The sequence below is a fragment of the Coturnix japonica genome, chromosome 15 (assembly GCF_054131305.1).
Source record: "Coturnix japonica strain WE chromosome 15, WE-NBRP24, whole genome shotgun sequence".
Classification (NCBI taxonomy): Eukaryota; Metazoa; Chordata; class Aves; order Galliformes; family Phasianidae; genus Coturnix; species Coturnix japonica.
The window spans coordinates 17303091-17315597 of NC_140677.1; the positions used below are offsets into that span (position 1 = coordinate 17303091).

Genomic DNA, 12507 nt, shown 5'->3' on the forward strand with positions numbered 1-12507 from the left:
TTAAGGCTGTGAAAATCTCTGTAGTAGTTCCCTTAGTTTTGCTGTGGAGAATATCCTGGGAAATAATTGCGTGGAGATTTACTGTCCATCTTTAGTTTATGAGCTTTGGAAGGAGGTTGTTTGTTTTCCTACTAAAATGCATCCATGATGAGTATTTCTGTATATCTTTCATTGTCAAAAACAGTGTCAGCTCTGGCCAGCTTCTACCACGTGTGTTTGTAAGTTAAGAACAGAGGAGAAAGAATGATGGAAAAAGTTGCTTTATTTTGCTTTGCTGTGCAAAAAGTACTGAGTACTGTTGCACCTTGTTAGGAGTTTAGAGCTCACAGCTATCTGGGTAGGGGCAGAAACACAGCAACAAGGCCCTGGGCAGCAGATACATAGAACAGAGGCCATGTTATATGAACTTGTATTTGAAAAACTATTCCTAGCTATGAAAAAAGGCAGAAGACACTGGGAATTTGGACTTAAAATCAGAGAGGGATAGTTTTGGTCTTTAGGCAGGCAGGTATAAAATGCTTCTGACAGCTGTATTCGTTTCACAGAAAGAGCTTAATTAGGAAACGGTGCTGCCTGTCCTTGCTGTACAAAGAAGTAATGCAGTCATTACAGGTGTTTCTTATCTAAAATGCCATTGAATTTATTCTTGTATGCATTTTTATATTTTGAGTGACCAGAGTAAGCTCAGATTTATTTTTCAGTATGAGATGTGTCATATACATCAAAAATAAACCACTGTATTTCAGGTCCTAACAAGGAGTCAGCAAACTCATTCTAGGGTGGACTGACTGTTTACATAAGTTGTTTATTGGCATTCTATGCTGAAAAAATAAATGCTGTTCATTCCCTGCAAAGGTCTGTGAGGTGCAGCTGGGAACCCCAGCACCCTCTGTTTACTGAGAGGCAGATTTTGTACTCATGGTTATGTTTTGTTTCTACCCTGAAAAATATTTAGAAGGTGCTATCCATGAACTTTACTTTTAATACTATTATGTCTGAAAGAAATGGAAGTTACCTGTTTGGATATTGCTGTTTGATGCTCAGCGTACGTTGTGGTTTCTCTGATTCAGTCATGCAGAGTTAGCATGCTTCCCATGCTTGGGTGAGTCATTGTCAGCCAGAGTGCTGAGCAAAACACCTCGTATAAGGGAAGAGACAAAAACAGAGATGTTAAGGAGTAATTCTTGGTGCATGTTGTAGTAATTTTCCTTCAAGTGCATGTGGTGCCAGAAGATCTTCATTCTACAGACACATCATTTCTGTATGTGTTAGCTTGGTTGAAGCAGGAATTATATATAGGCCCAGAAACTTCTTACATTAGTTGTGATTTTATATCTTTATTTTGCTACATTGAGCTTTGTTGATGAAGCTCACAGTGCTGTGGGTGCCCCACATGTGGAGGTGTTCAAGGCCAGGTTGGTTGGGGCTCCGGGCAGCCCCATCTGGTGCCTGAGCTGGTAGCCCTGCCCGTAGCAGGGGTTGGAGCTGGCTGATCTTTGGGCTCTTTTCCAGCCCAAGCCATTCTTTGATATCACAAGTTGTATTTAATTTGGAGACTTTGTTATTCTTCTTCAAACTTAAACTGTTTGCATAAAAAGGGATGACAGATAAATCACACTGATATTTGTTAGCTGAATTCCTCTCTTGCACTGCCAACCCATTTCTACTCCTAAGGTTCCTGATTCTTTATATTCTCGTGTATTATGCTCTTAATGGATCTGCAAGGCTTTAAGCAATCTGAACATCACCATAATTGACAGCTCCCTTCTTCATTTCTGTAACTTGGCAAAAAATATGTGTAGTGCCTGCAACAGGCTACAGTAATGTTGAACTGCTCTTTATAGGGGAGCATATGGGGGTGCTTTTGTCTTTTCTTTGAACTATTGTATTTTTTATTTTTATTGTTGTTTTTATTTTGCTTATTCATTTATTTGTTTATATTTTTTAATGCAAAAGAATTGGGTGAGAGCAAAGTGCAGTCCATAGCAAACCTCCCACCTGCTGCTCTGAAGCGTTTCACTGCCTGGTGGCTTTTGGTTTGTTTTGTTTCCAATTGAACCGTTGTTCTTTTGTATGTTCTGCTGAATCTGCATCACAGAACCATTGATTTTTTCCTGATTTGATTGTCTCCACTGACAGTATCTTTTACCTATTGCTGATTTTGGTACAATTCCTCCATAAGTTCCTTCATTCTCTTTTTTTTTTCCTGAATTTATGTCACTTTCTCTTTGATGGATCAGGCTCAGACTCCTCCTCATGCCACTAACCTGTGTCAGACATAACTGTGCTCTCCCAGCACGCAGTCCTGTATGTCCGCTGTCACGCTAATGGCTTTTGTCGGTGCATTTAGCTGTCCTCCCTTCAGTCAAGTGACAAAATGGAACTTGACTGTGCACACTGTGATTCTGTTAAGCGTTGATGGAACATGATTTGGTATGGTTAGCTCTATGTTGGTGCTAAGGAGTGTTTTGTTGGCTGCTTGCACTGTTGTTGTAGGCTGAGCTGTGTGTATAGCTGTTAATCCTCGATCTAAATGTGACCTTCTGGCTTTTTATAAACAAAATCAATATCAGAATGCTGGGGCACTGAATGTATCTTGGTGTTGCTTTACTTTTAGCTTTAAAACGTGTTTGTTTTTTGTTTTTTTTTGTCTGTCTCTGAAGCTTTTGTCTGATCTATCAAAGTAATTCTGTACAGAGCTGTAGCCTTGCTGCATCTTGTCTTGGGTCTAAGGTGGGCCTCTTTTTTCCCCCTTTCCTTGGCTTGCCTCTCCTGCATTAAGGACGCCATCAAATTTGACTGCTTCCAAGCTGACAGGTCCTTCCTCACAGGGTAAAGGCAGTGTGAGTGATGAGAGAAATTCTTCTAACAAATATTTTCGGTAAGTAAATTTTGGACTTGGAAGAAAAGCTGGGTCGTCGTCACGTGGAAATGTATACCCTCTTATTTTTAGTTGCTCTTTAATTTCCAATACTGATTCAGATGCTTTTGAAATTTCAAATATATTTCCTTCCTCTGAAGTGCAGTTTAAGAAGGTACTTGACTGTAAGTACACTTCCATGTTTGATTTTATATCTCATGTTTCAAACTCTTGTTATTAAGTACTTGGTGTACAGCTATTTCCTTAGAAATATCCTGAAGGTTGATCTGCTAGACTTCATTACAAAATAAAGTGTGTGAAAAATCACAAGGAAATAAAGTATAAATCTAGGAAAATTTTATTGGAAACTGAAAGAAATAAGTAGGGCTAAATATTTAAGAGCTGGAAGATAGAAACCAACTAAACCTGGGTTGTGGCAGCCCCTGCTATCAGTACAAGCTGGGAGAGAGATAAGGATGGAGCACAGCCCTGCCAAAAAGGACCTGGGGGTGCTGGATGGCAGCTGACATGAGCCAGCAGTGTGCGCTCACAGCCCAGAAAGCCAAATGTATCATGGGCTGCATCCAGAGCAGCAGGGCAGGGAGCTGAGCCTGCCCCTCTGTGCTGTGACTCCCCACCTGCAGTGCTGCAGCCAGAGAGGTGCATCTGCTGGAGCATGTCCAGAGGAAGGGCACAAATGACCCAAGAGATGGAACACCTCCCTGCAAGGATTGAATGAGAGCTGGGGCTGTGCAGATGGAGGAGAAAAGGCTGCGGGGAGACCTGGTTTATGGTTGGCTCGGGATGGCTGTCAGTGGTGGTTTAATAATGGAACCTTCTGTTATTTTTTAATTTCTGAAATCTGTTGGTTTTTGTTTTCCTTCCCTCCTTTTGCAGTAACAAAAGATCAGCCCAGGGGGATCGTTTGTCAGCAATAACCATGGCACTGCAGTATGGGTCAGAAAGTGATGAGGATGCTGCTTTGGCTGGTAGGAGCTGATATGCAATTTATTTGTTTATTTTCATTAATTAAAGATCTCTTCGAATGTCACTCTTTATTGCAGAATTATATTTACTGTGTTTCAAGGTTCAGCATATAATTCTGTTAAGTCCAGTCACCATTTCCTGCCAGTTCTCAGTTGCAAATGTGCAGCTGGTAAGAGATAGGCCCAGCTGGCCAAACTGATCAAAGCTTTGGGAAACTGTTACATGTTTTTGTTCCTTCCAAGTGGAACAGACAAGGAGACTGAAAACAGTGTTACATGTTGCTTGGAGTAAGAGATAAACAATGTGGCAGGTCTACGGAAACTTCTGGCTGGCTTGTTCTCTCTTGTGCCATTGGCTCTTTTTACGTACCTGTCAGGTTTTAGTTTTTAAGGTTAAGACTGTTTGTTTATATGGGATGTAAGGAAAAGTAAATAATAGAACTTAATTTACAAATATCTGGTGTAATTTAGCAGTAATGATGATCTTGCATGAGAGCATGTGTTCAAACAGAAGTACATAAAAAGGCTGCCTTGAGACAGCATCTTTTGTTTCATAACTGTGCTTTAGCATTGTATTATAAGCATCTACTATAACGTATGTACTATATCATATATTCCAGTACTGGTTGTTATAGCATCGTATTATAAGCATCTGCTGTTATGTGTGCATTGTATCATATATTTCAGCATTGGCCATATGTTGCTATAGGCTGTCCTTTAAGTTAGTCTTTCTCAGTAGTTGCATTCTTAGTAATTTCCTTACATTATCTTAGAGCAAATATCTGATTTTTTTTTATTTTATTTTTTATACGTAGGATGTGTTTTATTTCATGTTAGAATTGTTCCTGTATTCCTGGTTAGCCAGTGCGTTGGTTTCGGCTCCCTTCTTTGGGAGGTGTGGAGGGTATTCATTCCTATGGCTCAGTGTACTTGATAGTTGCAGGCCTTCCACACCTCGGTGCTGTAAGAGCATGTAGTTTTCTGCTTCTTCAGGACTGAAGTGTTTGAGGTGGTTTAACCACTTTCAGATGCCACCTTTGCCATGGACATGGGTGTCATTTGCTCAGGGTCTTGTATGTGTTCAAGATTTTTTGCCTTAGTGCTGTTGAGGTTATGTTCATTGCATTCATCAAAGGGGCAGTTCTTTTGGCAGATATCTGTCACTGTTTCTCAGTCTTCCCAACATATTCTGTGGACATCACTGTGTTTTCATTCTCGGTGTGAAAAAGATTTCCCTTTAAAGCAAGCGGTCTTTTTATTGGTTGCTCTGGTATCTGCCTTTCCCCTCATTGAAACAAATGAGAGTTGGACATGAATGAGCATAGAGAACTTTCTCGTTGGTACAGAAAGCTCAGTCTTTGTGAGTGTCTCTGAATGCAGCAGTTGCCTTAGCAACTGTTTCCAACATGGAGTTTATCCTCACAGTTGCAGACTGTGTCATGGTGTGATGGAGCTTGTAGCTCAAACGTACTGAGACATGAGCGGCTTTTGCAGCTCCATTACAAACTATCCTCACTATAAAGATGTAAAAGCATGGGGTTTATGCCTTTAAGTCTGGTTGCAGCTTTTGATTTTACTGGCATCCATCTCGTTATGCTTCAAGCATTCATTGTTGTCTCAGTGCATGATACTGATGAAAGCAAATACGTTCATGTGCTTTCCTCACTGTGCTTCTTTCCTGTGTCAGCACTGAGTAAGGGCTCACATCTAGTTACTGCCTGAGATTTTTATTATGTTTTTTTCTCTGTACCTGCTGACTGTTCCTCTCTCCTGCCAATATGCTCCTGTGGGACCTACTGCTTCTGAATGTTCAGGAGCCTGTGGCCTCGCATTATTATTAGAAAAATAAGGATTTTTTGTCTTCTGACTTGAATAGTACAACTTCAGTTGTCAAGATACATTAATATTTCCTGTTGGGAGGACGTTATCCTTTTCTACATACCTCAGGACTGCCTTTGAAAGAGCATACACATTGTAATAAGAAGGTCTACTTGGGTAATATGTACACACCTTCCTCTTAGTGCTTGTTTAATTTATTTACATTTCATTTTGGGAAATGCTTATGAAGAAAGGACCTGTCTTGTCTAGAGTATTGAACTGCTGCTTTGCTGGCTGCCATGTCGCAGAATATTAATATCTTTCTTTCTTTTGTTTTTTTCCTCGTTCCTAAGAAGCATTTCTCCTTTTTCTCCTGTATTCATTTTTGGTAGAACAGTGAGGGCTGTACTGTTGAGCAAACAGAAGCAAAGCCAGTATTCTGTTGCACATTTAGTCTGTAAACTTGTAGCTGGTCGCATTCTCTTTGCTGCAGGGATTTCTCTCCATGCCTGGGCTGATACATGAGGTTCAGAGAAAACAATGCACTGCTTCCAGTCTATTTTTCCTGCTGAAGTTATTCTGTCCAGCCCCCGCTTTGCAGGCTACCAGAGCAGATGCGATGCAATTATATGATGCAGATTGGTATACAGGCACATAATAATTATAGGTATCTCCTTTGAATCAGTGATGAGCACCTCTGGTGTGCTTGTACATCTGCTGATGTCTGCTTGTGTTTTAGCCTGCATCTGTCTTGGCTGGTAGATCTGCGTAGATGTGCAATGTCAGACTGCAGAGAAGAGATGATAATATTATACTGTTGTGCAGCCAGAACGCCCTCTGACTCTGTCATCATTTCAGTCTGTCTTTACTAAAATTGAGTAGGAAACCTGAAACATTGCCAGCCACTACTGAGCAATAATGAAAGTGTCTGCTGGAAACTCGCCGTGAGCATTAGAGAGTTGTCTTTTGTGTAACTGAATTATCCAGGGTGTCATCCAGCAAACTTCCATCTAAACTGGAATTTGTAAGAGGGAAAATGAATAAATAGCTGTGTGTGATGTTTTGTCGGCAGTAAATGTTACTTCATCATAGTATCCTTTTTGTTCTGATCCTGAAATTTACGGTTTGCTTCATCAAGTTAGCTGGCAAAGTCTCTATAAAATTGATAAATACTTTTATATAATTAGCAGAAATACTTTATAATAATAATTCTAAAATGTGTACTTCTCCTTCATTTTCTGCATAGTAAAGGAGACCTTTGGTGTCTTGTCAATTAAAGTTCACTTCTTTTTAACAGGGCTGTGATTATTATAGTTTAGAGGATTGTAGAAGTTTTGAAGTCGCTTCTTTTCATGCATATGCAGAAAATGTTGTGTTTAGTTGAGCCATGTTCCCTGACTGGCTGAGCACCATTGCAAACTTGAGCTGTGGTTTGTCAGCTCATGTTCTTGTAGCCTACTCCAGTTGGACAGCAGCATGACTGTAGCTCAGTGTACGAATACATTTAGCACAAGTTTTAATGGGTAAATAAGGATGTTCTGTAGCTGTCCTGTCGGTAGCGTGTGGCCGAGTGGTCCTGCTGTGTCCTCTCATATATGCGTACTTCTCAGTGCTTCTGTATGCAGGGTGTATTACCAGTGGCTGAGCTAAGTCTCACACATTAGGAGAGCTCACTTTCTAGCTACGTGTTATGATGGGGGCTCTTGTTTTCTGTTTTCCTGTCAGTTTGAGGCACATGAGGTACAATTTGTGTTGTCTTTTTCTAAGATGTGAACCTGACTGTCAGAGCGGCTGGACGCCCTCAGCTGAGGGACTGTTTTGTTCTTGTTTAGTTCTTTCTCTATTTGAAAAGTCAAACAACAGAATCCACTTGACTTGTTCGCTGAGAGTCTCCCATTTTTCCTTTCTCTTTGTGCAGCTGCTGCTCGTTATGAAGGAGAGTCTGAAGCTGAGAGTATTACTTCCTTCATGGACACTTCTAATCCTCTCTATCAGCTTTATGATACAGTTAGAAGTTGCCGAAATAATCAGGGGCAGCTAATATCTGAACCCTTTTTCCAGTTGCCCTCCAAGAAAAAGTATCCTGATTATTACCAGCAAATTAAAACACCTATTTCATTGCAGCAGATCAGGTAAGAAAACAGAATGCAAACTACATCTGATGGGAAAATATTGAAGGGTTTCTTTTGTTTACAAAGTCCTATATTGTAGTCACGTTGCCGATGTGTAATGCAACGTGTAGCATCTTTTCCCCATGCTTTGGTTGGTGCTTGTTTCCTGCCAGTCTGCATCAGTCTTCCGATCACCTCTTATAAATGGCTGCTCTCCATGGGTCTATTTTACATGGTGTTTCATTTGTGCTGTACCATATAAATCTGGAGGACAGTTAGACATCAGAGGTGAAAGTTTCTGCAGAATCCTATGTTATGCCCTGTCCTTGACCCTGGTGGCTTGCTTACCTCTTACTGCCATGGTTTGTACATTAATAGTCTTCAGCAAAGCAAATTATGGCTGCAGCGTCCTCCTTGTTTCTTCCTGCCCTGCTCTGTACAGAAGCCAGGGTTGGAAGGGAGCCACCTCACTGTGCACATCCCCCATTCCCTACAACCAACCTGGGCAACCGTACCAGCATTTGCGTAACCCTGCAGCATTTGGCTGCCATCACAGATTGAGGAAAGGAGTATTGTGCTCAGATGAAATCCCTGTTTTTTGTGCCCTGTCCTGTCACTGAAGACGGCTGTGACAGGTTTGGCTCATTCTTCATTCCCTCCCATGGGGTGTTTGTCCTCACTGCTGTGATACTCCCTGCTTCAACTTGAATAGAGGAAGATACAGGGCTGCAGAGCAAGAACATCCTCTTTAAGCAGAAAGATTGTGACTTTAAGAAATGTTAGAGTTCTGTAGTATATAGTTTATTTCGCACTGCTAAAAGTCATTCAGTAATTCATTGTCTGGGAAAGTAGTCAGGAAGTAATGCAGGAACATACCAAACTTACTGTTACGTGGAATGCAAGTGTCAGATACTGACATGCTTACAGGAACTGTTTCTCCTTAAGTCTTACAGCATCAGTAAATATGATCCTGAGGGCAAGTCCACGAGGCTTTACTCCACTGGGGATTTTTCTAACAGCTGTCCTCTCCTGTGCACGTGAGAGTTGCGTGCCTCCTGTTGGCATGCCCCAGTGCCTTCTGCTACAGGAAGCTGGGGAGGGGCTTTTTATAAGGGCATGTAGCAACAGGATGAGGGGAAATGGCTTTAAACTGGAAGAAGTTAAGTTTAGATGAGATATTAAGAAGAAATTCTTTACTGTGAGGGTGGTGAGACACTGGAACAGGTTGGCCAGTGAGGCTGTGGGTGCCCCCTCCCTGGAAGCACTCGAGCCCTGGCTGGATGGGGCTGTGAGCAACCTGGGCTGGAGGGAGGTGTCCCTGCCTGCAGCAGGGGGTTGGAACTACATGATCTTAAAGGTCCCTTCCAACCCAAACCATCCTATCTATGATTCTGTGATCTAATGGAAAGCAGTTTGTTCTGTGTGACATCCGCTACTTAGGAACTTTGTGCCTTCGTTATGAATGTGCATCCAATTCTATGTGTCATAGGAATGTTTTAAGTCTTTCTGTTCTCTGTTTTCCTGTGTGTTATGTTACTGTCATTTTATCTTTTGCAATACGGACAAGCTTTGTGTGCTGAAGCCCTGTGATGGCTTGTCAGTGTTCCTTTCAGAATGCGGAGCATATTTGTGTGCTTTGCTCCCTAGATTTTGCTCTCCTCCAGCCAGTCCGACTGCTGGCTGGCATGGAAATGTAGCGTGACCTGAACAGTTTGTTACCGGATGATGGCGAGAGCATGGAGTGGACTTAGTATTCATGCCCTGAGTATTTATGAGTATATACATCATAAGCCAGGGGCCTTGGGGAAAGAAATCCTGAATTTCATGTTTTGGGTTTTTGTGTGTTTTTTTTTTTAATATTAGTCATTTTTAATACTGGAAACGTACTTGTTACCATAGGCAGATAGTTGCTGTTGGAGTTTTACATTGTACAAAAGGAGATGGATTCTGCTTCGGGACAATTCAATTGGTACAAATTGTCAGTTATTGGTTTTGTTTAATTCTTACTGCTCTGTAATGAAAGCTGTCTTGGTAACAGTCCGTTTTTGGAATGGCAGTGAGTGATGCTGACCTTCCTGTTACATGTGACTTCAGTTGGAGATACTAATATAAAGCTAGGAAGTAATACACAAAGGGTAACAAGACACCAGTGGCTTACACTCTTAGCAGTGTATTAAATGGTTTGTTATGGATGAGAATAGTCATTTTCTTTCACATCTTAAATCTGAGATGTTTGTTCAAAGCTTTTTATTGTTTTCTCATAGCTGTTGGGAGCTACATCTTCAGCTCTGTGTGAGACACCGTTCAGTAAAGCACCCACCGTTCAGTAAGGCACACACTGTTCAGTAAGGCACACCCCATTCAGTAAGGCACACCCCATTCAGTAAGGCACCCACCGTTCAGCTGGAAGCCAGGGAATGAGCAGTTTCCTTCAGGAGGATTCTACAGGGCTGCTGTGGAAACCCATGAGAACTTCTCAGCAGTTCTGTAGCTGGGAGAGAATGTGGGGGGGTTATTTTTGTTTTGTTTTGCAGTTTTTTTTCTTTGCATTATTATTTTCTGTCATGTTCTCACGTGTTGAAAGCGTGTGAAAAACAATTTGATTGTGTTGTTGGTCATTCCATTTTTCTCCAGTAGTGACTTCAGAGGTGTAGCACCAATCAACAGGCAACAGGCAGGCAGCTCTGTGGGAACACAAAGAGGTGTTTGTCTTGCGTTGTTACAATGGCAAGGTGGCATCAGAAGAAGATAACGTGTCCCTCTAACAAGAGCTGTCTGGATATGGATTTCTCACAGAAACAAAGCTGTTGAAGCATGGTTTGGCAGTGTGTGTGAAGTAACCCGTTTGTAATTCTCTTCTTACAGAGCCAAACTGAAGAACCATGAGTATGAAACATTAGATCAATTGGAGGCTGACCTGAACTTAATGTTTGAAAATGCCAAGCGTTACAACGTCCCCAATTCTGCCATCTATAAAAGAGTACTGAAAATGCAGCAGGTTATGCAGGTACCTGCAGTAGATCAATCAAATGGATGCAACTTTTCATATGATCTTATTTCCCTAAGTAATATTTTTCCAAACCAATTTGTAACAAAGCTGATGTTTGCAGGAGTGTTTGCAGTGATGTTTTTATTGGTTGTGACTGCCTTGTTGATCATGTGTTCCATGGTGTCTTATTATGTCTAAATAGGAGTCTGAGAATTGCTTCCAAAAGTAGTTGGTAGCAGATTGCTTAGGAGGTGACGTGTGGGGATGAAGAGCAGCATGAAGTGAATTCTGCCAGTATAACCATTACCTTGGTCTCTTGGTCACTCTTATTCCTTATCTCAACTTCTAACCTGATTGTGAGAAAATTGAAGAAAGTGCTGTTTTTATTTCCCCCTCCCCCACTTTTTATTTAAGGGTTTACAGTTAAATACAGGGGTTGGAGGATGCTAAAGATTTCAGTAGATGTTCCAGCTATGTGCTGTAATCTGAAATGGCTTTGATTTCAAATTCTTCACTTAAGGACTTTAAACCCATAGCTGCATATTATCTTCTGTATCTGATCTGTTCTGGTGTTTAATAGTGTTCTGAACTTGTCTAGCAGTGACTTCAGCCATTTGTCCTTCCTTCAGGCAAAGAAGAAGGAGCTGGCTCGGAGGGATGACATTGAGGATGGGGACAGTATGATTTCTTCTGCTACATCCGATACTGGAAGCTCGAAAAGGAAAAGGTGAGCGCTTCTTTAGTTTCCTGTAGTCCTTAACATTGGTACTTTATTTATTATTTCGTTTGTTTATTCTTAGAGAACACTGGGCTGCATTCTAGCATTTGCGTAGTGATTGAATAGCTCTGAAACTTAATCTCAGTAATTGCTCTAGTTATAAAGTATTTGCTCACATTAGTTTCCATTTGGGCTAGTTGTTGTCAACATAACTTTAGTAAGTAGGCACTCAATGCACTGATGTCTCTTTGCGTACGTTTTTCTTCTTCCATTCTCTGAACTGTTTGAGAAAATCAGCATTTCTTCTTTTCCTTTTTATTCTTCTCCATAATTTAACAGTAAAAAGAACCTGCGAAAGCAACGGATGAAGATCTTGTACAATGCAGTTCTGGAAGCTCGAGAATCAGGCACAGGCAGACGGCTCTGTGACCTGTTTATGGTTAAGCCATCCAAAAAGGACTATCCAGATTACTATAAGATTATTTTAGAGCCTATGGACTTGAAAATGATAGAACACAACATCCGTAATGATAAGTATGTAGGGGAAGAAGCCATGATTGACGATATGAAGCTCATGTTCCGAAATGCAAGGCATTATAACGAGGAAGGCTCCCAGGTACTGTTTTGATTCTGCAGTCACACTTAACTTTATTTGCAGATTTGTAGTTGGATTTTTTTAGCTTTGGCTATTAGTTCCAGTATTTATGGTAATTGTTTACTGGGGTAAAACATAAATGTGACTTTCTTTCCCCTTGAGTTTTAAATTCTGTTTTGCTTTGTAATTGTATAAATATGAAGAGAAGCATCCTCTCTCAATTATTTCACCATGAGGATTGCACTTACTTCCTGTTAGTTTGGCTTATTCCTTCACTACAAAAAACTGTCAGCTGAATATCTCAACATCTGAATATCAGAAACAGTTGCCCGTTCTGAACTTGGATTTGAAGACCCAGGAGTGCCCTTCGAGGCATTTCTGCTGTAATGGAGCTGTATTAGTTGGAGAGATTGTTATTGAACAGAAAGAT

General features: G+C 41.0%; 1 protein-coding gene across 50 annotated transcripts in view; it reads left to right on the forward strand.

Moving 5' to 3' along the window:
- The window catches only part of PBRM1 (polybromo 1), a 55535-nt gene that overhangs the window by 15001 nt on the left and 28027 nt on the right, over positions 1-12507 (forward strand). For 26 of the 50 annotated variants that reach the window (XR_014934893.1, XR_014934894.1, XR_014934897.1 and 23 more), the window contains 6 exons: positions 2783-2881; positions 3758-3849; positions 7583-7796; positions 10641-10782; positions 11394-11491; positions 11822-12098. Coding sequence is in view for 44 of the 50 variants with exons in the window: in XM_085517193.1 (XP_085373319.1) it covers positions 2783-2881; positions 3758-3849; positions 7583-7796; positions 10641-10782; positions 11394-11491; positions 11822-12098 (922 nt within the window). In the remaining 6 variants the exon portion in view is untranslated. The remainder of the gene's footprint in view (positions 1-2782; positions 2882-3757; positions 3850-7582; positions 7797-10640; positions 10783-11393; positions 11492-11821; positions 12099-12507) is intronic. The other 24 variants (XR_014934895.1, XR_014934896.1, XM_085517204.1 and 21 more) reach the window with 4 other exon arrangements.